Source organism: Trachurus trachurus (assembly GCF_905171665.1).
Source record: "Trachurus trachurus genome assembly, chromosome: 8".
Lineage (NCBI taxonomy): Eukaryota > Metazoa > Chordata > Actinopteri > Carangiformes > Carangidae > Trachurus > Trachurus trachurus.
This window is the reverse complement of record NC_139905.1, coordinates 7,861,208-7,887,428: the sequence shown is the minus strand read 5'-3', so window position 1 is coordinate 7,887,428 and position 26,221 is coordinate 7,861,208. Positions and strand designations below refer to the sequence as shown.

General features: G+C 43.6%; 1 protein-coding gene across 1 annotated transcript in view; it reads left to right on the top strand.

The window, feature by feature from the left end:
• Window positions 1–25,181, top strand: part of ppfia3 (PTPRF interacting protein alpha 3) — a gene marked incomplete at both ends in the record, with an annotated part of 40,837 nt that extends 15,656 nt beyond the window's left edge. Inside the window, 21 exons of the mRNA XM_083977753.1 lie at window positions 2,500–2,634; window positions 5,428–5,511; window positions 5,802–5,933; window positions 7,048–7,110; window positions 7,213–7,292; window positions 7,778–7,946; window positions 9,349–9,542; window positions 11,037–11,262; window positions 12,233–12,366; window positions 13,665–13,819; window positions 13,950–14,049; window positions 14,156–14,237; window positions 15,156–15,356; window positions 16,369–16,434; window positions 16,980–17,006; window positions 17,175–17,350; window positions 18,684–18,781; window positions 21,291–21,466; window positions 23,528–23,596; window positions 24,358–24,520; window positions 25,129–25,181. Of these exons, the coding sequence (XP_083833879.1) occupies window positions 2,500–2,634; window positions 5,428–5,511; window positions 5,802–5,933; window positions 7,048–7,110; window positions 7,213–7,292; window positions 7,778–7,946; window positions 9,349–9,542; window positions 11,037–11,262; window positions 12,233–12,366; window positions 13,665–13,819; window positions 13,950–14,049; window positions 14,156–14,237; window positions 15,156–15,356; window positions 16,369–16,434; window positions 16,980–17,006; window positions 17,175–17,350; window positions 18,684–18,781; window positions 21,291–21,466; window positions 23,528–23,596; window positions 24,358–24,520; window positions 25,129–25,181 (2,583 nt within the window). The remainder of the gene's footprint in view (window positions 1–2,499; window positions 2,635–5,427; window positions 5,512–5,801; window positions 5,934–7,047; window positions 7,111–7,212; window positions 7,293–7,777; window positions 7,947–9,348; window positions 9,543–11,036; window positions 11,263–12,232; window positions 12,367–13,664; window positions 13,820–13,949; window positions 14,050–14,155; window positions 14,238–15,155; window positions 15,357–16,368; window positions 16,435–16,979; window positions 17,007–17,174; window positions 17,351–18,683; window positions 18,782–21,290; window positions 21,467–23,527; window positions 23,597–24,357; window positions 24,521–25,128) is intronic.
• Window positions 25,182–26,221: the final 1,040 nt, after the last annotated feature.

Genomic DNA, 26,221 nt, shown 5'->3' with positions numbered 1-26,221 from the left:
TTTGCTCTTACTTTATGTTTAATGTTTACAATTTTTTTTTTTACATTTCTGTTCTTTAGGTAAAGCACATTGAGTTGCCTTGGTATGAAATTAGCTAAATAAATAGAGATGCCTTGCCTAGCCTAATATCCGAAAGGTTAACTGTTCATCACCAGGCAATTTATTGAAACAAGTCAACTGGACTTAGTTTTTGTCTCATCCAAGTGGCTTCATCAGTTCGTGTAGACTAGACTGGCTAGTCTACGAGAGTTAATGTTCATCTCTCCTTTTAATCAAAACGTATAATTCATGATAGAGCTCTGTGTTGAGATTTAAATATAGCCTAGTTTTACCCTGATGCTAGCTGAACTGGCTAACTAGCAGCTGTTGACATCATTTTCCACAGTGGAAAAAACAGTTAATGTATCTAACCAGCTTTCATTTTTTTTTATTAAATTATGTTTCAATTTATTTTATGTTTATTCCTGATAGAGTAGCTGACTGGACAGCAGTGGATAGAAGTCAGGGTTAGTTAAAGCTAGCTAGACTAACGAGCAACTCTTGTTGACATTAGGCTATTGTCTGCAGTGGGAAAACTGTTATTGTCACCGGCTTTCATTTTTAAATTAGATAATGTATTAAAATTAAATTATGTCTAGGCTACTCCTGCTAGGCCTACATTAGCTTAATGCTACCTGATATGGCTAACTAGCAACTGTTGACATTATTGTTTTCCATGATGGAAAGAAGGTGATATCAGGTATCCAACAGGCTTTATCAAATTATACTATGTTTAGATTATTTTTATTCCAGTAAATAACCTATTGGCCAACAGTTGAAAGTATACCTAGCTAACGTGGCTAACTACTGTTACAAAAAAAAAAATAGAAACTGGCACTCACTTATAAATAAATATTTGATTTATTGAGTAGCCTATATTTATTTATCCATGAGTGCAGGTTTCTATAATTTTTTGTGACACGCTTTTTTCCGTGCACCGGACCTGTTGTTGTGTTTCCTTTGGAGTTGTGCAGATATTTTTCACATTTCTTTGACAACTATCAACTGTTGTTTCCCACAGTGCAAAAACTGTCATGAAATAATTTTCAACATTAAATCATTTTTAACTTTAATGATTTCTGCTTGTAGCAGCTCGCCTGGCCAACAGTAGCTAAATGTCCTGGTTAACATGGTTAACGAGCAACTGTTGACTGTGATTTTCCACAAGGGAAAAACAGGAGTTGACAGGTATCTAGCAGCAGGCTTTTTTATTTGGGATTAAATTATGTTTTAAAAACTGAACTATGTTTGGACTTCCCGTCCGTGTCTGTCAGTGAGCTGTTCATGAGCCTGCGGATAGTCCTCGCCCTTTCAGTCGATCAATTACAAGCATCTAAATCTGTCATCGTGGAGACACAGCTCATGGGAGGGCGCATCGGAAATATCTAATGTGACCTCATTCCAATCATAGTGCGAACATGTCCCTGCGTCCATGTGCAGACCTGCTGCTACGCCCCATGACTTCCTCCCGTCCTGTCAGAGTCAGAGCCAGAGTCCATTTTATTGTCATTCATAGTACATTTGCATACAGTACTGTAAGGAAATAACAAAAACACAAGGCAGAAAGACAGACAACACAAGAAACTCAGAAAAGACAGACCAATATTTCCAATAAATATATTTAAAAAAAGGTACAATGATAAAGGTTTATTATGGAAAAAATGATACCTAAAATATAATTTAGATTAGATTAAACTTTATTGTCAATGCACATGCTGCAAGTGCAAGGAAACGAAATGCAGATTGCATCTAACCAGAGTGCATGAGCAGTAATAAATATATAAACAAGGTACAATGATGAATACATATCTAAAAGAGGTTTATTATGAAAAAAATGATACCTAAAATATAATTTAGATTAGATTCAACTTTATTGTCAATGCACATGCTGCAAGTGCAAGGCAACGAAATGCAGATTGCATCTAACCAGAGTGCATGAGCAGTAATAAATAGTTTAGTGTAGTTTAGTTTAGTGAACTTTCTTGTCAATCACACTATATAACAGTCATTACACAGGGGATAGAAATTGTGTTTCCCCAAACTCCAAATGTGCAAATTAACACACAATTAAACGACACACGTTTACCGCACACATACAACATAAAAGTGAACAAAGACATTAACAATAATCAAATAAACACAAGATATATACAAACAGACAGACAATGGACATACTGTATACATTTTCCAAACAAAAAGAAAGTCTTAGGTAGTCTATGATATTGTGGAGTAATAATAAGGTGCAATATGAAAAGTGCAAAGTGCAGAAAGCAGCATAGACATGTGTATGAAAAAACCTCAGACATATTATATACAGTTCAAAGTGCAAGTTAGGAGATGATATAATGTTGCTACAGGTGTGTACAGAATATGAAGGCTATCAAACTATATATGCAGTAGTGCAAGGGGGATATTGCACCTTCTTTGAAAAGTGCACTAAAGACTTGTCTCTCCCTGCAGAGCGAGGAGAAGAACCGGCAGCTGCAGGAGCGTCTAGATGACGCCAAACAGAAGCTGCAGCAGACTCTGCAGAGGGCCGAGACGCTGCCGGAGATCGAGGCCCAGCTCGCCCAGAGAGTGGCAGCGCTCAACAAGGTGTGTGTTCGTTTACGTTTTGCATTTTTTGCAGCCGCCTGAAGTTCCTCACGTATTATAATCATCCAGCTTTGTTTTTGCACCAAACAGCAGCTCGTGTGTGCGTGCACAGTGAGTCCGCTTGTCACTCAGTCAGGTGTGTGTTTACTGTATGCATGAATGAATCCAACCACGAAAAATGTCAAGCGACAGATGAACGCCAAATATTTTTCATCGTGGAGTCGGTGCCAGTAAATCATAAGAAAACAAGCCGAGATGAAAGAAAGCCAGCGTCAGGGGCGCAGACTCAGCTCAGCTATTTGATCCTTGGGCGATTGTGCACGTTAAAGGGATAGTTCACCCAAAATTCAAATTTCACTCATTATCTACTCACCCTCATGTCGACTAAGGGCTGGGAGAATTTTCAGTTTTTAGTCCTCCGTGCCTTCTCTGAGTTACGGGGGGGTCCACGCAGCAGTATTTGTCCATATAATGGTTGTCAATGGTGCTCACTTTTCACCAAAAAACATCCAAATACCTCCATGCTGCTCGTCTGTAATGTCCCTCTTGTATTGAAGCCCCGACATGAGAAATTGTTCCGCCGGTCAGTGCAAATCACGCGAGATTTGTACTGACACAGGAAGAGCAGTGAACTGAGGCACTGGGAGCTTCCGCTACAAACAAGCTTAAAATATAGACTTATTTAATTTTCTTTGGAACAATCTCTCATGTCGGGGCTTCAGTACAAGAGGGACATTACAGACGAGCAGCATGGAGGTATTTGGATGTTTTTTGGTGTGTCTTTTTGGACGAAGAAAAGGGAGCACTATTCACAACCATCATATGGACAAAGGTAGGCTCAAGGTAGCATACAATGATGCAATGAGGTTACTGCTCTGTGTCCCTCGGTGGCATAGTGCCAGCAATTTGTTTGTGTCTAATAGAGTGCCAACCTGTGAGGCACTTTTAAGACAGTTGATGTTTAGTTTTATGTGTCGCCTCGACAAATCAGAGTATCACATAATTGAGGCTCTAGTAAGCCAATTGAAAAGCTGCTACCGATTCACTTCTAGGCTAAGGTGGCATTGGTGCAATAGTCTGTATATTTTATGAAATGTATTTTTGTACTTTCTTTTTATTTTTTTACTATTTATATTGTTTGATTGTGATATGGACCTGTGTCTGAAATAAAGTCTATAAAAAAATATATTAAAAAATACTGCTGCGTGGACCCCCCTGTAACTCAGAGAAGGCACGGAGGACTCTGAAACTTCTCCCAGCCCTTAGTCGACATGAGGGTGAGTAGATAATGAGTGAAATTTGAATTTTGGGTGAACTATCCCTTTAAGAGCTGCTCCAGTCGTTACGGCGACTGAGTTAATTACTCCGGTGTTTAACCTCCTGGTTCAGGCCGGCGACTCATTAACGGACTCGTCATCGACTCGTCAACGAGCTGCTTCCTTTCTCTGAGTCTGTGTCGCTGTCACAACACGATGCTGATGAGTCAACCCCTCCTCTTCTTTTCTTCCTCCATCTCTCCATCTCTCTCTTCTTTCCTCCCCGGTCTTTGCTGTCTCTCCTTCTCTTCCTCTTTCTCTTCTTCTCTCCTCCCTCCTCTTCCTCCCCTCTACTCATCTCTTCTATCCTTTTCTTTCTCTCTCTCTCCCTCTCCTCTTCCTCTCTCCTCCTCCTCCATTCTGCCATTTTCTTCCTCTTTTTTTCCTCCTTTCCTCTCCTCTCTATTCCTCCTTGTTTCCTTTCCACTCCTCCTCTTCTTCCTCCCTACTCGTCTTCTTCCTCTCCTCTTTCCTTTCTTCTTCCTCCTTCTCTTCTCCTCATTTCCTTGTTTCCTGTCCTTGTCCCCTTTCCTTCCCTCCTCCTGTCCTACTTCTTTCCTCCTCTTCCCCTCCTCTTTCTTTCCCCTACTCATCTCTCCTCTCCTTTTCTTTCTCTCTCTCCTCTCCCTGCCTCCTCCATTCTGCCCTTCTTTCCTCTTTTTCTCCTCCTCCTCTCTCCTTTTCCTGTTCCTTTTCTTCTCTTCTCCTCGCCTCTCTATTCCTCCTTGTTTACTTTTCTCTCCTCCTCTTCTTCCTGCCTACTCCTCTTCTTCCTCTCCTCTTTCCTCCTTCTCTTCTCCTCATTTCCTTGTTTCCTGTCCTTGTCCACTTTCCTTCCCTCCTCCTGTCCTGCTTCTTTCCTCCTCTTCCTCTCCTCTACTTTTGTTTCTCTATCTCCTCTCTCTTCCTCACCTCTTCCTCTCTCCTCCTCTCTTCTTTCCCTTTTCTTCTCGTCTCCTCTCCTCCTTTTTTCCTCTTCCATTCCTTTCCTCTTTTCTTTTATTCTTCCTCCTTCTCTTCCCGTCCTTTCCTTGTCCCATTTCCTTCCCTCTTCCTGTCCTACTTCTTTCCTCCCCTCTTTTTCCTCTTCTTTTCCTCTCCCCTCCTCCTCCATTCTTCCCTTCTTCTCTTCCTCTTTTTCTCCTCCTCCTCCTCTCTCCTTTTCCTGCTCCATCTCGTTTCCTCTTCTGTCCTCCTCTTCTTCCACCCTACTCGTCTTCTTCCTCTCCTCTCCTCCTTTTTTTCTCTCCCCTGTCCCCTCCATCTCATCTTTCCTTTCCTCTTCCTCTTCCTGTCCTTGTCCCCTCTACTTCTCTCCTCCTGTCCTACTTCTTTCACCCTCTCCTCTTCCTCTCCTTCTTCCTCTTCTCTCCCCCTCCTCTTCATCTCTTTTCCTCTTCCACTTCCTCTCCCCTCCTCCCCTCTCTCCCCTCTCTCCCCTCTCTCCCCTCTCTCCCCTCTCTCCCCGGTCACTCAGGCGGAGGAGCGTCATGGTAACTTTGAGGAGCGGCTGCGACAGATGGAGGCACAACTGGAGGAGAAGAACCAGGAGCTACAGAGAGTGAGTCATGCTTCTGCTCTTCTTCCCTCATCCCTCTCTTTTCTGTTTCCTCCCCCTCGTTCCTTTTGTTCGGCTTCACAAAGACGCTCTAATTTTCTAAACCCTCTATTTGACCGAGAACATTCAGATACAAATCTTCTGCTCTCAGTCAAGCAGAATGCTCCTTATTAACTCTCCTCCCACTCCTCCTCCTCCTCCTCTCCCTCCTCACTCACTCACTCTCTTCTTTTTCTTTTTTTCCTCTCTCCCTCTCTCTTTCTGTCTCACCCGCCTCCCTCTCTCCCCCTCAGGCGAGGCAGAGGGAGCGGATGAACGACGAACACAACAAGCGTCTCTCCGACACCGTGGACAAGCTGCTGTCTGAGTCCAACGAGCGGTTGCAGCTCCACCTGAAGGAGAGGATGGCCGCTCTGGAGGAGAAGGTGACGGGACATCTGTTACTTTAAAGGGATAGTTCCAACATTTTGGCAAATTACCTTTAATTGTCGGTGCAAGCCATTTTTAGAACAGCGGAGCAGAGCCATGAGCTGCTCAGAGCTACGCTACGGAGGCTAATGGGATTTCTTGGTTTCCCTCATCAAACTCATCAAATACACAATCCAACAACTCCAAAACGCTCTGGTGGACAAGTTGTGACCTGCACATTCACCACGCTATGAAATAATAACAGAACGTTACGAGACAGAGTTGTTTTCGAGGTAAATTTATGCAAAACCGCTGATGCGCATTTCCCTTGGGGGCAGTTTTTCAGCAAACAGTCTCTGCATTTACCTCTAAAACAACTCAGTCTCGTAACAATCCCATTAGCCTCAGTAGCGTAGGTCAATTAAAGGCAACAAACCTACTCCTAAAACTATAGGGATTATGGCAATGGGCCAATTTGCCAAAATGTTGAACTATCCCTTTAAAATGCCAGGAAATAGACACTGTATATTTAAACCATTAAATAACTGGGTACAGCATACAGTAGCCCTGAGAGCACAATGAAAAAAAATTGACGGACCAGGACCCAGTGAGCCGTTTTTTTTTTTTTTTTTTAACAGTGAAACACTTTTTTTTTTGCCACTTTTTAACATTCTCACCACTTCTGCTCTGCACACTGGGTTTATATACAACAGTGAGTTTATATTGTATATTTGAATAATTTTTGAAGAATTTTTTGGCAGGTTACAGGCTCTTGACAGGACACGACTTTGTTGCAAAACACATGGAAATAAAATCTGCAATCAGTAGTGTGAAATATCTCAGGCTGGTTCTGATCAGTTCAGCTCATAGTTACAGATGTTATCTTCAAAATCAGAATCACAATCACAAATACTTCATTAATTCCCCACAGGAAATTATTTCAGTGATCCATTCTACATGCATGAATATAAAAAACAAATACTATTAATAATAATATAAACCTCTGTCTTCAAAATCTGCAAAATGTGCCCCATTAATATTTACATCCCATTCATCCACAGTGAGTTTGTACAGACTGGATTATTATCACATTTGACCTGTGATGTTGTTTTTTCTTTACTCCCCGTGCAGAACGCTCTGTCTGAGGAACTGTCCAACATGAAGAAGCTCCAGGACGATCTCTTAGCAAACAAGGTGACCACAACACATCAACACAACAATCCTCTTTCTTTTCTTTTCTTTTCTTTTCTTTTTTTTGTTCTCACCGGCTCTCGTCTTTCTCGTTTCCACTCCCAGGACCAACTGATAGCGGAGCTGGAGAGGATTCAGCTGGAGCTGGATCAGCTGAGAGCCAGACCCGGCGGCTCTTATTCCAGGTAGGAGCCATTTACACGTCAGCGCCACAGAAAAAGAGCGAAACTCGAACCTGAGCGGCTTCAATCCGACTGTACAGACGCCAGGGCTGTGTGTGTGTTATCTTGTCAGACATTGTAGATAAATCACTCCACGCTGGAGGTGTTTAACACTGTCAGCACTGTCGGGGCGAAATCTGTCTCGATATGGAAATACACACACACACACACACACACACACACATACACACACACAGATGATTGTGCATCATCGCCTCTAATTCTCACGTTCTCGTCTGCGCTTCCTGCTGCAGACCTGTTAATGGGAACATGATGCACTTTCACATACACCGCTTTTGGCTCTGGCACCTGTGTTATGTTTACATCCCTCACCGTGATTCTTCCTTTGTTCCAACGTCTTACTGTCAACCACTCCCCCCCTCCCCTCCCTTTGCACTTATCCATTTATCTTCACTCGTGTCATCTTATCTCTCCCTCTATCTCTGCAGTCGCTCTCTTCCAGGCAGCGCCCTGGAGTTGAGGTATTCCCACGGGGGCGGGTCCCTCCCCACAGGTTCCACCGCTCACCTGGATGCCTTCAGCAACGCCTCCACGGGGGGCGTGGTCAGGCGGAGCCACCGGGCCCGCTGGAGCTCTGCACGGGAGGACGCCACCAAGGTGAGAATAAAAAAAAACACAGGTTCATTTCTATCCATCTGCAGTTTTTAGTTTCTACGGAGCCCCTAAAACAGTGGTTCCCAACCTTTTTTGGCTCGTGACCCCATTTTGACATCACAAATTTCTGGCGACCCCGTCAATCAAGATGCGCCAGCTCAGATATTTTTATATGCTGCATTTCATTTGAACTCAATTTATATTTGAGAAAGTGAAAGTATAGAATACAGTTGTTTAAAATAGTGTGAGGTGTTTTTAAACCATAACTTTAAAAATTCCAGGCGAGGGGTCCCGAGTCCCGACCCCAAAGTTGAAAAACACTGCCCTAAAGGGACATGGGGAAAAAAGTAAATAAAATTAAATGTTTTGGCTGAAAGTTTTCTCGTGCGCACCTGAAAATAACCTATTGCATTTGCATGTATGAAAATGAAAGTACAGGAGTTAGTTAATTTGTATTTTGACCTGAGACTTCATTATAAGGACATCGCTGCTTTGCCTGCAAGTCGTCATCGTTATGTTGTGTCTGAAAAACATTTAAAACGAATTTCGTCGTCTGTTTCGGCGCAAGGGATACACCGCTTTGGATCGTGTTGTTAATTTCATTCAGCTAACGAAGCACGTCGATTCCACTACCGTGCTCACGTGAAGCGAAACAGAGACAGAGAAACACAGAGACTTGTGTCTTTGAGTAACATTATTATGCACATTATATATAAAAAATATACACATCTTAATATTAAATCTGTTCTCTTCAGCCTCCAATTAACTTTTCTTGTTTTTCCTGGGAAAAAAATTGCTTTTTTGGGCAATTTTTTAAAACATGAGAGGAGATACGTTTTGAAAAGGGCCAAAGAATTAGGAAAAATCAATGTATTATTATTTTGCTACACTGGTCACCTTCTGGTTGACATATTTATCCAATCGTTTACATGTTATTTATAAGAAAACAGTACCAAACCAAAACAATCTTGTTTATCGAAGCTACTTACACCTCTGATCATTAAGTTCGGTAATCAGGTTTAAGACTTGACCACCGTGCTAACAGCTGTGTGAGGCTGTACTTTGCGTTCCAGTATTTCTAATTAGCACCTAATAAAAAGCAACCGTTGGTGTTGAAGGTTTTGGTCATAAACTGAAGCAGTGGACGAATTTCAAGTCTGACCAAGGTGTGAACGTCTGGTCCTGATTTCATGCTGATCCATCCAGTCGGTTTTTTTTTTAGGCGCGACACACAAACTGAAGATGTAAACTCAGGGATTGATCCTCTGGGGATCAATAATTGTGTTGTTAAAGTCAAGTTGGCTGCAAAAAAATGAAAAATGTGTCTGTATATGTGAAGTGTTGAGCATGTATATGACTGAATATCAGCAGTTGAGTGGGTGTTACCTCCTCTTTTCTTGTGTAGTACCCAGACTGGGAGAGCGGGGCCCTGCTGGGGACCGGGTTCGAGCCGGGCGTGGATGTCGGTTGCTCCGACGACGAGGACGACGGGGATCCTCGGTTTGGCTCCGAGCTGCTGTCCCCGAGCGGACAGACGGACGTGCAGACCCTGGCCATCATGCTGCAGGAACAGCTGGAGGCCATCAATAAGGAGATCAAGTAAGGGAGGGGCCGGCGGAGCTCAACAGCTGGAAGGGAGGAGGGAGGGGAGGGAGGGGGGGGGGGGGGGGGGGGGGGGGGGGGGGGGAACACCTCTCGACATAAAGCCTCAGAAATAAACACATCAACACCTCTGACGCTGTTGGAACAGCAGCTGCTGCGGTGGATGAAGTCCTCAGATCCAACTGAACCCAAAGTGTCAACACCACAACGCCATAAAGTCCTGGAGAACGGAGATTATCAGAATTTGTGGTGGAAATATCAAAGCTAGGCTAGCAGTTTCCCTTTGTTTACATTGTGTATGCTAAGCTAAGCTAACCTGCTGCCAGCCGTAGCTTTATATTAAAGGACAATTCCAGGCAAATTCTGGGGTTATAGTTTCCTAGTATTTTAGGTCTAAAAGAAGGAATCTGAAGATTTCCTTTTTAATTGGTCCTAAATGCAGTAGTTCTGTCTGTCCCCGCATCCCACAGCAGCGTATAATGGGAGTGGACCGATCTTACACTGTTTAGGCTGTTTACATCCCTCAAAACCACTTTTATTTCCACAGGTGGCTATTCAAACATTCAAGCCGACATGTTTGTAAACGGAGCTGTAATACAAAGTCTCATGAAGTCTCGTGCGTGAGTCAAGTTGACGGTTAACTATGTTTACAGGCAGAATAAACGATATCCAGACTTACTCTCACCGCTACGAAAACGTTGTGGCTCTGAGCTGATATTAATTTGCTGATAAAACAAACGGGAGCTTCAGACGACCTGTAAACAAAGTTAACCATCAACTTGACTCTCATGTGAGACTTATCGAGTTTCGCACAACTTCATGAGACTTTGTATTAGGCCTACAGCTTCGTTTACAAACATGTTTACTTGCTTGAAGTAAACAAACCCTTCGGTGTATGTTTGAAGCCATTTGACGCTCTCTGTGGAAAGAAATGCGGTTTTTAGGGATGTCAACAACCTAAACAGCGTAAGAAGAACTATAGCCCCAGGTCGAATTTGCCCGGAATTGTCCTTTAAATGTGCAGACACAAGAGTATTGTCATTCTTCTCTTCTAAAACTTATAAATAAGTGTGATTTTAAATATTCAGTCCTACAATCCAACAATGAATGAGTGGATTGATGTAATTTATATATATTTTGGAGAGAATTACATTCAAACTAAGAAACCAAACGGACATCTTTGAAGAGAACTGGTCAAAATGTCTCAGCTATGTGTCAACTATAGAGCTTATTTCATATAGATGGGAAAGATCAGGTCAAACCCTTTAATAGGAAATGTTTTTTCCCTATTTCCAAGCAGCATTTTATTATGTCCTCTATATGATGTGCTTATGTTTTACCTAATGAAATCCTCCACTCGTCATGTTATGTTATGTTGGTGGCACATAAGTCCTATGTTACTAGAATAAAAAGTAAATTAAAAAATATATACACTATATTCAGTCTCATCCAGATGTTTTACCCCCCCCCCCCCCCCCCCCCCCCCCCCAGACTGATCCAGGAGGAGAAGGAGAACACGGAGTTGCGGGCCGAGGAGATCGAGAGCCGGGTCAGCGTGGCTCTGGACCCTCCGACGTCCCTGGGGAGAGACGGCACAGGACGGGGCTTCATCCCCTCGTCCATCACATCCTCCACCCTGGCCTCCCCCTCTCCGCCCAGCTCCGGACACTCCACCCCTCGCCTGCCTCACTCCCCGGCCCGCGAGTCTGATCGACAGGTATTACAGGAATGTGGAGATGAACCTTTCTTCCTTTTCTATTCCCGAGCGTGAACCTTTTTTTATTTTTTTTATCTTGTCTCGTATCAGCTCCTCTCCGTCTGGCTCCTTCCAGACGGTGAGTCATGTAAATAAAATATAAGTAAATCATGCAGACGGGGTCACAGGAGTTCATCCGTTCTGCAGCAGCGCATTAGAAAGGCCGAGGCTGGTTGAAGCAGCAGCGCGCGGGCAGGCAGGGTGGTTGTGATGGTCGGTGCCAGACTCTCTGCTTCCAGGATTTCAGCAGTGGGCGGCTGAATCACAAAAGATGTTGCAACGAACACAAAACACACAGTCAGTCAGCGGTGATTGTGAAAGTGATTATCTTCGTTTTATAAGATGTAAAATCTCAAAAACCTTGAGTCAACAGATAACAGTAGCAGCCAGGAGGCCTCACCCCTTCCCGTAACGAGCGGGAAAGTCCGGGTGGCGTCAGATAGTTCACATGTAACAAATGAGGAGTGAATAGGGTAGCACTACGACTAATCAGAGCAAAGAGCAGGATGACTTCGGTAGATTCAACTTTTCCCATACCCCATCGGCAAAACACCAAATACATCCTTCTTGGAAATGAATGATTTCAGTGCAGTTTCTTGCTCAACTTTTAAAGAAAATGACAAGTTTAATTCTTTCAAAGTTGATGCCAACAACGCTGATTCAAACGATTCCTTTGCCAAAGCCATCTTCTTGTCATGTTTTTCACCGTCGCAAGTATATGTCGTCATCGCGTTAAGCCGCCCAACGACTCTCTAAACAGATAGAGCGCTGTGATTGGTGAACACAAACGGTGTTCGAGACTCAAAAAGTTCCTATGGCTCGTTTCTAGACCCACCTGCGGAGCAAATATATTTGCTGCCGCTGGGGTGCGTCTAGATTTCTAGGCTATCCAAACTGAACATCATCGTTTTTTTTTTCTCCACATCATCAGAACAACAAAGACGACGACCGGTCCCTCGCTCTCCTGGACTCCACGCCTCCTCCCACTCCTCGTGCGCTGCGATTGGACAGGATGACCCTCACCCACCCAGGCGCCATGATGGACGACCCCCGGGACTTTCGCAGGTAAGAGAAGGCACCGTTTATAGTTCATCTAAAAAAATCTGAATTTACTAATTAATGCTCAGTGGCTCAGTTATAAGTCATTTGTCTGTGTGTATTTATAACTGAACAGACCATTGATCATTGTTTATTGATATTTTATTAAAGGGATAGTTCAACATTTTGGCAAATTGGTCCATTGTCATAATCTCTATAGTTTTAGGAGTAGGTTTGTTACCTTTAATTGTCGGTGCAAGCTATTTTTAGAACGGCGGAGCAGAGCCACGAGCTGCTCAGAGCTACACTATGGAGGTTAATGGGATTTCTTGGTTTCCCTCATCAAACTCATCAAATACACAATCCAACAACTCCAAAACGCTCTGGTGGACAAGTTGTGACCTGCACATTCACCACGCTATGAAATAATAACAGAAGGTTACCAGACAGAGTTGTTTTAGAGGTAAATTCAGAGACTGCTTGCCGAAAAACTGTCCCTGAAGGCAACGCGCATCAGCGGTTTTGCATGAATTTCCCTCTAAAACAACTCTGTCTGGTAACGTTCTGTTATTATCTCATAGTGTGGTGAATGTGCAGGTCACAACTTGTCCACCAGAGCGTTTTGGAGTTGTTGGATTGTGTATTTGATGAGTTTGATGAGGGAAACCAAGAAATCCCATTAGCCTCTGTAGCGTAGCTCTGAGCAGCTCGTGGCTCTGCTCTGCCGTTCTAAAAATAGCTTGCACCGACAATTAAAGGTAACGAACCTACTGCTATGACTATAGGGATTAAGGCAATGGGCCAATTTACCAAAATGTTGAACTATCCCTTTAACATTTATGATTGAAAACCCCATAACATAGCATAATAAAGCTTTATAACATTTAAACTTCCATCATTACTGACTAAAACCACAGCCGTGTTGTTAACGGAACATTTTATCCCTCTATTTACATTTGCTTGATTTATATCTATAACTCTATGTAAGTAGATAAACAGTTACACCCTAATCGTGAGGCGTTAAAGGGTTAATAAATTGTTTATAAGTGGATTTTTGGTCCAGGTGTTCTGCAGCATTTTCTCCAGAAGATAAATGACTTAACAGACCTGGCAAGGATTTTCCACAACCTGGCAACCCAAACATTTTTCTTATTAATGTCCCATAACTAAATCATGCATTAAACATTATTCAATCCATCACTGAGGCGTATAATATATCCTTTATAAATGTTGGATAGTCAGATATCAGCACATGCATTTTAAATATAATACGTTTCATGTGTATTTAACTTCTTCCCCTCTGTGATTTCCTTTGTCTCCTCCAGTCTCTCGGCAGATGGCAGCAGCTCCAACAGCAGCCAAGATTCACTCCACAAGTCCAGTAGGAAGAAAACCATCAGGGCTTCCATCGGTCGGCTTTTTGGGAAGAAGGAGAAAGGGAGGATGGGCCAGCCCGGGCGGGAGGGATCAGCGTCTCTTGGTAAACAGATGGAGGAGGAGACACCACCGACTCCATATGAGTCACTATTTTTCATTTAAACGTGTCTGAGCTGCTCCGTCTCTTCTAACTCCTGTGACCTTTTGACCTCTCTCTCTCTCTCTCTGACCAGCGTCCACGCCCTCGGAGGACCTGGCCTCTGGAGACCCCATGGGGATAAACAAGACCGGGACGCTGGGCCCGGCAGATAAAGACCGCCGCAGCAAGAAGAAGTCAGTGTCAGGAACTTTTACCCTTGTTTAATTTTTTTATCCTGATTCTCGTGACCTTTCACAATAAGAGCCCCCCGCCAAAATAATGCTTCCTCTTGCCCAACAGGCACGAGCTGCTGGAAGAAGCGTGTCGCCAAGGACTTCCCTTTGCATCTTGGGACGGACCCACGGTCGTGTCCTGGTTGGAGGTAATGTGAAATCACAGAAACTTAAAGGGACAACGAGGAGTTTCTATTTGGTTATAAAAAAGTCTCATGTTAATGTGGATGAATCTACGCTACCCACACTTGTTAATGGCTCCATTTTTGATAAATATATCGTTTTGTCTCTATCGTTATTTTGTTATTTTAATTAATGGTGGAAATGCTGGGCGAGCCGACGAGCGTTTCCTTACTTTTGGTTTTGCGGACGCTCATGAGAATAACGTTGCTGTATCGCCGTTTATGGTCGGGACTACGACGGTAACTGAACCTCTTTGAACCACTGACTTTAATTCTTGATGAATTAAAACATGAGTCCGTCTTGCGCCGGTCGAAGAATTCTACAGTGCGCGCGGAGGCTCATAAATGTAGTGTGAAAACACTTTGCTGTTGCTCGTTGTCCCTTTAAAGGGACATTGTGTAACTTCTCTTGTTATCTATTCACAAAAATCGATTATTTCGTTAAAATTGCATTCACCTGCAGTCGGGCAGACGGCCGTCGGTAACAAACCAGATGTCATTTTAGTCACAGAAGTCCAGAGAAAGCCGGTGAAACGTGGGTCAGCTAAACAATACGACATCGCCATGACAACATATTGTCACGTGTATTGTTTTGCCTCGTGCTGACGGACCACTTGTTTACATAGAGGCTTGTTTATGCCGTTACGTGCAGCGGCTGTCGTCCGTCTGCCGTCTGCCCAATTTCACGTGAATGCAGCATGAAAAATACGATTGAGTTGCTTGCGATATACAACCGCAACGCTAGATGGGAGAAATTCCTACACAATGTCCCTTTAATGAGGAGAGAAATAGATGGAGACTCAAGAACACAATCTGGATCCTTTTCTTTTCTTTTTCTTTTTTTTTCCCTCATTATTTTAACCTCTCGTCTGCCTCTCCCGCCAGCTGTGGGTGGGAATGCCGGCCTGGTACGTGGCGGCCTGTCGTTCGAACGTGAAGAGCGGCGCCATCATGGCCAACCTGTCGGACACGGAGATCCAGAGGGAGATCGGCATCAGCAACCCGCTGCACCGCCTCAAACTGCGGCTCGCCATCCAGGAGATGGTGTCCCTCACCAGCCCGTCGGCGCCGGCCAGCACCCGCTCTGTGAGCCTCCATCACCGCACACGACATTTAAATCAACATGAGAGAAAAAAAATAGAAGCAAAAATCCTCCAAATGTTTTCTTATGCCATAAAAAAAAAACAGTCCAGTCAATGTCGCCATAGGATTATAGGTAAAGACGCCTTTAATTGGCCTGTGCTAAGACTTTAAATGCCCTCATATGCTGAGTTATACATTCATCGTCCCACACTTCTTTTTTTTTTTTTTTTTACTGAGGATACACATACGCTGTTTTCATATTGGCAGAGAGAGAGAGAGAGAGAGGGGCACCAGATGTTTGTAGTTATGAGATTAGTGAAGACCTAGTGATCCCTGCTGGGAAATTTGCAACAGAAACTAGTAATAGGACAGAAAAATAAAAAATAAAATGTAATTAGAACTATAAAGAGTGAAGTTAAAAGTGGAACAAAAGGAAAGAAAACGATGGGAATTATGTGCAGGAATTTAAGTCGCAGAGAGAAAGAGAGGAGGGAATAAAAAAGAGAGATTCGGGAAAATGTAGAGAGTAAAAAGAACATGAAAAGTTCTGTTCACGTGGTAAATGTAAAAAAAAATAATAAAAAAATACTGATGCATTTCCTGCAGGAGAACAGAAGTTAAACTGCTCAGACGCCAAGTTTGTCAGAAAAAAACAAACAAAAACATCTTCTCCTAAACTTTGACTAGTCACACAGCGGTAAAGATAATCCAGATGTTCTACAGAGACGTAGTTAAAGTGAAGCACGCACATACAAAGTCACGAAAAAAGTAAAACCCAACTTGCTGTTTTGGAGTCGTTGAAGTTTTGGCTTTTTTTTTTTTTTTAATTCCTCTCTTTGGCTCAGCTGTCAAATTCAAATTCTTCCCAACAGATTTGAACACATTTATCAGTTCACGTAAACCTGTGCAACCTCTTGTTCGATGATAACGCAGTCTGCCGTTTTTCATTATATATTTTTTCTCTCTCTCCTTCTTATCTCATGTTTTCACTCTTCTCTTGTTCACATGACGACAGTCGACCAGTAACGTGTGGATGACCCACGCTGAGATGGAGTCCTTGAACGCAGCCATCAAGCCTCCGGTCAGTCTGTCTGACAGAAAAACCTCTTGTTCTGTTGTTTTCATGACTTGATGTTTCACTCAGGTTTGAATCATGTGAAGCTTCTGAATCATGTTGACGAGTTTCTCTCCTCCCTCCTCCTCTCACTCTCACTCTCTCTCTCTCACTCACTCTCTCTCTACATTTCTCTTTGTCTCTCTCTCTTTTCTCTCTTTAATCTCTGTCTTTCTGTGGGCCCAGGCCATAGTGTTGAGCATCTTCTTCTCTCCCTGTGGTTGCTGTTTCAGTGTGAACTGCTTCCAACTAATTACCCGTTCACTAACACACTATTCCTCCCTTTTGTCCTCTTTTCCTGACGCTGCTGCTGCTGCTTCTCCCTCTTCCTCCTCCTCTTCTGCTTCTCCTCCATCCGTCCATCCTGCTGTTGACCCTCTACCCTCCTCGTCCCCTCACCACCTCCACATCACTCTCTCTGGCTCTGTCTCTCTCTGTCTGCCTCTCCTCTTCCTCCTCCTCCTCCTCCTCTTCCTCCTCCTCCTCCTCCTCCTCTCCTCTCGGCGCTCCAGGAGCTGAAGGAGTTCAGCTGGGATCAGGTAAGGAATCGGCTGCACCTTTTTATTTTGAAAGTTCAAAATTAACGCAACACGCAACACATATTTTCTCGTCCGTAATTTTATCTCTGGTGAGTCACGAAGCCGCCGACCGTCAGACGTGAAGCGCAGCGTGAATCAGCGCTGATCATCTGTGGTTGTCCCCTCCAGATCCTGGCCTATGGCGATATGAATCATGAGTGGGTGGGCAACGACTGGCTGCCCAGCCTGGGCCTGCCTCAGTATCGCAGCTATTTCATGGAGTCCCTGGTGGATGCGCGCATGTTGGACCACCTGACCAAGAAGGAGCTGCGAGGACAGCTGAAGATGGTGGACAGCTTCCACAGGTAGAGCTCGGCCCGCGCTCAACACTCACAGAGTGTAGAGTGGCATGATGCAAAGGTTTGGGCACCCACTGGTCAAAATTTATCTTAATGTGAACACTAGTTCAGCAAGTGGAAGATGAAATGATCTCCAAAAGGCATAAAGTTAAACATGAAACACTCTTTTGCAATATTTTAATCAATATCAGTGTATTATTTTACGGTAGTTTTCTACAGTTTTAGAGTGAAAAGGGGAAACAAAGCAGCAGCCTGCAAAAGAACAGGAAACCCAGGAGACTTGAGCTCTCAGATAACTGTGACCAAGGTATCAGACAAGATATTTACTATTTACACTGTGACAGTTTCCAAAGGGGGGGCTACTAGCCACTAACTATGCAGGGTGGCCCTTTTCCTTTTCTGTCATTCTGAAAATGTAAAAGATGGGGAAAAAAGTGTTAATGTGAACACTAGTTCAGCAAGTGAAAGATGAAATGATCTCCAAAGCAAAGGTTTGGATCCCATGTATATTTAGTAGCTAGTAGCCCCGCCCCTTTAGAAACTATCACAGCATATAAATAGTACAGTAAATATCTTGTCTGATACCTTGGTCAAAGTTATCTGAGAGCTCAAGTCTCCTGGGTTTCCCATTCTTTTGCAGGCTGCTGCTCTGTTTCCCCTTTTTCACTCTATTTGGATAAACCCCTTGAAATGTATCATCTCGTTTTCAAGGGGTTCCAAACATATAGACAAACATGAACTCATCAAACAAACATGTTCTCCACAATAAAGAAGACAAACAGACAAAAAAAGTCAACAACAATATAACAAAGGACAAACCACAGTTAATATAACTACATTGGAACAATACAACTGTAACAAGGCCACTATGGCCAACACTGAGACTGAAATAACAGTATATACAGGAGCACAGTCACCATGAGGTGAGAAGACAGAGCATGCTTGAAGAGACCAAGAGAGGAGCTGGATCTGATATTAGCAGGAAGGTTATTCCAATCTGAAATATAATATAATACGTTGCTTAAAATATTGCAAAAGAGTGTTTCATGTTTAACTTTATGCCTTTTGGAGATCAATGAATTCTGACCAGTGGGTGCCCAAACTTTTGCATGACACTGTAACTCCTGTTTCCCATGTCACTTCTCATGTTTTCCTCTCCGTTGTTGTTGCGATACTCAGGTGTGTGTCTCCAGGCCGTCTTTACCTTAACTCCCTTTTATTTTAAAAGGAGTTAAGGTCAGTGGCCTGGGATTGTGTTAATGCTCTCTGAGTGCAGGTGAGAGTGGAAACACGCCCTCAGTTAACCCTTCGCCCCCTCTGGCTCTTTCACCTCTCCCAGGGTCAGTTTGCATTATGGCATCATGTGCCTGAAGCGACTGAATTACGATCGCAAAGAGCTGGAGAGGAGGAGAGAGGACGCCGTCCACCAGAACAATGGTGAGCTCCTTGTTTTTCCCCACTCCCATTGCCATTATCTCGTCATTCAAGCCCCAGATGTGGGTATTGAACGTGTTTCTGACACCGTCCAACAAACTAATTCTCCCATTCATGTTCCACTATTGTCTTTTTCAAAGCATTCCTCAGTCAGGTTAATCATTTACACAAGTATTATTATTATTAACCTGTCATTTCTCTGTCACTTCAGTCATTTGTCTGTTATTTTTATCAATTTGTGCGTAATATTATATGTATGTGTACATTTAAGACACCAAACATTCTGTTGCAGCAGTGATATACTTTTTAAAATAAACAATTGAGACCATGAAAATGATAATAATATGATAATAATAAACCAAAAACATGGTAGAAATGTTTTTAGCATTAAAAAGCGAACACCCTGTAGCAGATCCTCCACTGTGGAGCCGTAGACACGTCTGACCCAGTTCTGCCCCGACAGCTGTTGCTGTGTAACATGGATCCTAAAACGCTTCGCACAGATAGAATCAGGAGACATGGAGCTTTTCAAACTGTGTATAATTCGTCAAGCTTGTGTGAATAACTTGAGTCCGGTGCAGACTCCGGTGAGTTTTCCATCATGATTCGATCAGTAAAAACACGTGAAGTTTTAAAAGTCTCATATTTTACTCTTCTTCTGTGTTTTATTTGAAATGTTGATCCATGATGAGATGTACATGAACCATGTCAGAGCGTCTCTCTACTCTAGTAACAAGAGGTTAGTGTCAGCCAATCAGAAGAGAGGAGACCCTGTCTGTCTCTTCTGATTGGCTGACTGTTTTCTAAAGTGATCCAATAAAGAAAATAGACCAGATTTCAGAATAAAACACCCAGAGAAACCAAATCCTGCAAGTGTTGGATGGTGCGTCCAGGTGGGAGGGGCTTGGTGACTGCTGTTGTTGTGACATCACAAAGTGACAGGAAGTCCTAGCGGCTGGTTTTAAGGCTCAGTTTCTGAATACAGGCTGTGTGCATTTCCCTGTGGACTGAGGCTTTGATACTTTCATAGTATTAAAGAGGAACTATGCAAGTCCGGTCGCTTTTCCACTGTTTTGCTAACCCTCATCTCGGCCATGTGCTTTTGTTTACAACAAAGCCGGCGAAAAATCAATACATGGAGTGGTGGATAACGTTGTATAACACATACGTTGTTACGACGTGTGTATTTGTGTAGTCTGAAGAGTCATAAACAAATAATTATGGGTTACGGGGCGTGTTTGTGTCGTGGTGCTGCAGAGACGAGAGCTGGGACACCGGGGCGGTGGCGGCCGAGTAACTACACTGATGTTGCAAGGTTGGTTTTCAGCCGTGAGACGCTAGGTGAAGGCAGAGAGCCTCCGTTCTCACTCGTTACAAGTTACAAGTCATGTAGTTAACTATCACAATTACTCCTGAGCTTTTTAATTCAGGTAAAAATGTAGCATAGCCACGGGAAAATCCTGCTTAGTTCCTCTTTAATATAAAACCTAGAGCTGCTTTATAATGCACACAGCTACTTTTATACTGTGTGGCACCTTTGGAAAACTCTGAAATGTAACTTGGCAAACACAACACCAACTGTGTAGCAACACACCTTCCTGCTTCAAGCCAAACGGCTGCTGCTGCTGTTATTATTATAATACTTGTATGCTAATGTCAGGAACAGCAGAAACATTTATTTAATTACTTTTAACTTTTCAGTCGGATCTTTTAAAAGCTCGCTGACGTGACACTGAGAAGAGAAAATGCATTTCTTCTTCCCAGTGAAACTATAACAATCATTTACCTTCTTTTCATCGGCTACAGGCTATAAAATTAATTTGTCTAACTCAAACAGATTTCTTTTTGAGGGAAAATTCCCATAAACTTAATGATGGCGAACAAAACAAGAAGTTTGCTTTGATTTCCTCGGTCTCCCACAATTCTCAGGGGGATGTTTGTTCGGACCACCCTTTGGATGCTGAACCCCCCCCTCCCCCCTCCTCCTCCACTTAGACGAGATCATAAACCACAACTTTCTAGTGTAATTTAGCCGGTAATGATTACATAAATGTCAACACGCTCAGTCATTAGACAAAACCCAATCTTTTGCTCTCTCACCGCTGCGCCTCAGGAGACACATGTTGTACGTTTACAGTCAGTTCATCTTGGCTCGTTTCTCCCTGTCAGAAGAATTTCCCAAGGGAGGAAATTTGTAGGTTTTTGGGTTCGGTCTGGTGATCGGGCCTGACCTGCAAGCCGAGCGCGTCCAGAAAATAAATCAGCTGAGCAGGAACAATTCACAAATATCAGGTAATGTGAGCCGCTCTGAAGAGACCATTAATAAGCAGCCTGTCTCATCCGGCCTGAACTTCAGGAAGTGACCGGAATAAGAATAAGAAACCCGATCCGTCTTATAAAAACAGCGAGCAGACGGCCGGCTGTTTGCAGATGGATGCCTCCTCTCCTCTACTCTACTCTCCCTTCATTCACCCTCTCCTCCTCCTCCTCCTCCTCCTCCTCCTCCCTGCAGATGTGATGGTGTGGTCCAATGAGCGAGTGATGTGCTGGGTGCAGACGATCGGCCTGAAGGAGTACGCCGACAACCTCCGTGAGAGCGGCGTCCACGGGGCGCTGCTGGCTCTAGACGACACCTTCGACTACACCGACCTGGCCCTGCTGCTGCAGATCCCCAATCAGAACACACAGGTAACGGACAAGTTGATGAGAAGGTCGTCATGCCAAGGAAGGGTTCGGAGAACTTTAGGAGTCATCAAAACGCTTTAGGAATTCCAGGGGGGGTCCGGCTGGCAACGGATTTTCATGTAATGGCGGCGGATAGAGTTCACTTTTGAATCGTCCAAAACACACACTATGAATCATCCAGATACCTCCATACTGCTCGTCTGTACTGACCCAAGTCTCCTGAAGCCGCCACATGAAAAAGATGAATTTGATCTCAGTTTTTATCCTTGTTGTAGCAGTAGCTCCCAGTGGCTGTGTGAGATTTGCTGCAAGATGTTCTTCCGTGTTTACATCAAACATCCAATGGTTTACAACGACGAACGAACATCTCGCAGCAAATCTCGTACATGTGCACAAACATCAACAGAGCCACTGGGAGCTACTGCTGCAACAAGGATAAAAACAGAAATCAAGTTAATTTTTTCCGAACAACTTTTTCATGTGGCGGCTTCAGGACACTTGGGGTCAGTACAGATGAGCAGTATGGAGGTATCTGGATGTTTCATAGTGTGTGTTTTGGACGATTCAAAAGTGAACTCTATCCGCCGCCATTATATGAAAATCCTTTGCCAGCCGGACCCCCCCTGGAACTCCTAAAGCGTTTTGATGACTCTGAAAGTTCTCCAAACCCTTCCTTGGCATGACGGTGAGTAGAAAATTGGTGAATTATCGATTTTTGGTGAAGTATCCCTTTAAGTTTTTATAACATCCTTTTTTCAATTTGCAGTGGTTAGCACCATTGTCACACAGGAGGACTGTGCTTCTTTGAGAAACCAGAGAAATCCATATCTAGTATTTTCTGTTCCCATGATAGCAACCCCCTGAATTTATGTTTTTATACCATTCAGACAAACGTCCACTCACTTGAACAGCCAGTAAAAACTTTGCATGCACTTTGCGACCTCAGTGACTTCATCATCATCATCATCGTGTTGTATCTTATTGCTCAGCTGCAGAACAGGAAACAGCACATGAATGCATCTGCAAATGTTAAACATTTAGACGCTGGTTTCCAAACCACAAACAACACGCGTGTCTGTGACGCAGCTACAGAGTGAAGTTTGTTTATTTTTTCTCTCATACGCTCTAGTGAACCAGGTATCATCATCATCACAAACATGAGGGATGGCTTGATAGAAAACAGACCAAAATGAGCATTTCACAAGACATTTTTCCTATTTATCATACAAAACTTATTACTATGAATTTAAAACACACAGAGACTCATTTTAAACTACAGAAAAGACCAAATGTGACTTCAGTTAGACTTAAAAACGTAAAAAGACTCAGCCCTGTCAACTCTTTTCCCACAAAATAGTTAAATTATCTCATTAAATATTCTTAGAAGCACATGTTCTCCTTTTGTCTTAATGGAAAATCCAAAAAAAATCCATTCCTATATGCACATATTTGTCGCCTCAGAAGTTTTTACCACAAGTCGTCACCTACTTTGTTACAAACTCTGTTCTCAGGTTTTCACTTCCTCATCGTCCAAAGTTTCCCTCAAAGTGGCTGTAATATCAAAAACATACACATCATATACCCTCTCATCTCTGCACAGTGAAGCTCACAATTACAAACTAGTAGGACACCATGAATGACTTTCTCATTAAAAGCATTTGATTTTTATTATATTGACGGAACTGACTGTGCCGTTTATTATTTCAAACAGACTAGAATGGCTTTTATGTGGTGTGGCATTAATTATGTCGATTGCAGGTTTTTGTTTTTAATCAATCAGCGTTCAGATAAGACTTTGTATGATATATGTCCAAAATTATTAATCTTAACAGTCTGCACACCCTCCATGACTCAAGTGTCAAAGCTCCTTATTACTGCACATCCTCCTCTATCATTTCCTGTCACCTCCCTACTGCCGTCTGTAATAACGGCCTAAAAAAATTCCTCATCTGGTCCTTCGGAGTTACAGCTGCATGGACGACGTTCACACATGAGCTAATGAACGTCTGCATCACAGATTCATCTCGTGCTTCACCTCCCTCTCTCTCTCTCTTTCTCCTGCAGGCCAGACAGCTCCTGGAGCAAGAGTACAACTCCCTCATCTCCATGGGGACCGAGAGACGACCTGATGAGGTAGGCATACAGATCAGCCTGCAGAAATTTGAAAAAAAAAAAAAAAGGATTAAAGGTATAGTTCACCAAAAAATGAAATTCAGTCATTATTGACTCACCCTCATGCTGATGAATACTCCAGAGTAATTTTTTTATTCCACTAAGTGCATCTGGAGACACGGGAGGCCAGTTCGTAGTCCAACGAAAACTTTATATGAGAGAAAAATAGGGCCCGACACAAAAACATTCATAAAACTACACAAAAACCATTTAATATTCCTCCACACTGCTCGTCCACTGCAATCCAGGTGTCCTGAAGGGATATAGTCCAGAGTTTACTCGAAACAACGTCATTTAGGCAAGTCCGGTCACGTCGTCGGTCACTTGCGTCGTGTGGATGTGACCGGCAAATTCAATACAGGACTGTTTAGGCTGTAAAAATGTCCTAAATGACGTAATTTCGAGTAAACTCTGGACTATATCCCTTCAGGACACTTGGATTGCAGCGGACGAGCAGTGTGGAGGAATATTTTAAGGTTTTTGTGTAGTTTTATGGACGTTTTTGTGTTGGGCGCTACTGACTCTCATATAAAAGTTTTCGTTGAACAACGAACCGGCCTCCCGGGTCTCCAGATGCACTTTGAGGAATAAAAAAACTACTCCGGAGTATTAATCAGCATGAGGGTGAGTCAATAATGATTGAATTTCATTTTTTGGTGAACTATTCCTTTAATGTGATGTTTTCATGTTTTCACACGTGGCGTCTTGTCTTGTCTTGACAGGATGGGACTAAGACGTTCAGCCGCTCGCCCTCCTGGAGGAAGATGTTTAGGGAGAAGGATCTCCGGGGCGTGACCTCTGACTCTGCCGAGACCCTGCCTGCTAACTTCCGTGCCTCAGCCATCTCCACGCCCTCCGTTACCCTGAGAAAGGTTCAGAGTGATGGTGAGTCTGACCTCTGACCTCTCGGCTGCTGCTCCGCTCTCATGTTTGTTCGCGTTCGCTCGACTCCTCGGGCGAGTTCGTCTAAATTTAGACGATGTGTGAAAAAAAAAAAAAAAAACCTGTTACCCGCTGCCTGCACGGAGTTTCGCATGAGGAGCCGTGACAAAAAGCCCGTCGTAGCCAGGTTACACAGGACCGACCCCGATGAGGTGCAACCATTTCTGTGGATGTGATAATAAATGAGGCATGTGTTTACATCTTGATTTCGTGGAAATGAGCCTTGAACAGAAACATTTGTCTGCAAGCCGCCATGCATGCATCCGCCGCCGTTATATAAGCCATTCTGCAAAATGTAAAAGCTCCCAGAGTCACATGCATGGAGCAGTTGGCTGCTTTCATGCTACTCTGCCATTAGTTTGGCGGAGGAATTTTCAGTTTCCTTTAGCAGAGCGACTGGCAATAACAAGGAACAGACGCTTCAAAGTGCAGAGGAAGACTATTATCCCTCATTCCACGTCTTAATAAGAATGCCTGTGGAAGGTCAGTGGTGTTTAAGGGATTGCAGCTACGTTAATGACCCCATCTGTGTCTCCCTGTCTCCATCGCAGCCAACTCTGGTGCCCGGGGTGAATCTGCCTCAGTGAGGACGTACTCCTGTTGAGGGGCTGAGGTGAGAACTGCCTGTTAATTAAACCGTTGAACCCTGTTTCGTCTTTCGTTTGTGTTTATGTGTGTGTGTGTTTGTGGGGGGGGGGATTCTCCAAGTTTCTCCGAGCTCCTGAGATGCCTCGCACATCTGCCTTGCACATTTGTTTCGAACCTTGTTGTTTTATGCATTTGTTTGTTGCAAGTGGATTGGTTTGAGCCTGGGATTTTAGCAGTTCGCCTAAGGTCTTTAAGTGGTGGGGTTGGTCGGCCGGGGGATTTAAGGCGGAGTTGAATTAAGGCCACGGACGCAGTGACGTGGGAATAACGCTGTGTCTCTCCTCAGGGCGCTGACTGGATTGGGGACTAGAGGACCCTCTCGCTCATCCACGGAGAAAGAAGCAATGAATATAACCATTTAACTTTTAAAAATAAATAATCGGTCTGACCATTCTGCAATAACAGAAACAAAAGGAATAAAAAGGGGAAAATGACATGAAGAATGTATGAATGTATTTTCCGACCAGACCAGGAAGGTTGAATGGGATCAGCTGTTTTCTCTCTCTGTCTCTCTCTCTTCCTGTCACTCTGTCTTTGCTCTCTATCTCTCTCTTTCTCCCTGTGTTCGGGGTTAAAAAAGGACAACGACGGTGTTGGTTATGTTCGTGCCAGGCGTGCAGACCACCCCCCCCCCCCTCTACCCCCCAATCCCACCCCACCCCTCTCTCTCTCTGTGGTTGCACAGTTGGCAATATCAGGGCTTATTTTCCTACATTAAGAGGAAGTCACTCGCTGCCATTTATTCTCTTTACAGTACAAAAACAACTAAAGGTGTCGCCTTACAACGTCTGCTCAACAACAGGTGTTTTTTAATGAGGACTAGGAGGATGTTTAAACTGTAAAACCATTGGGGGCGTGGGGGGTCGGGGAGGGGGGGTAAAATGGACATAAATGTACCACAACTCTAAACAACACCGGTGTTCTCCTTTCTACTTGTAAGGCGGCTGGTGTCCAGTGTCGGCCATGGTGGCTCTATTGTTCGAGGGTCTGAGTGTC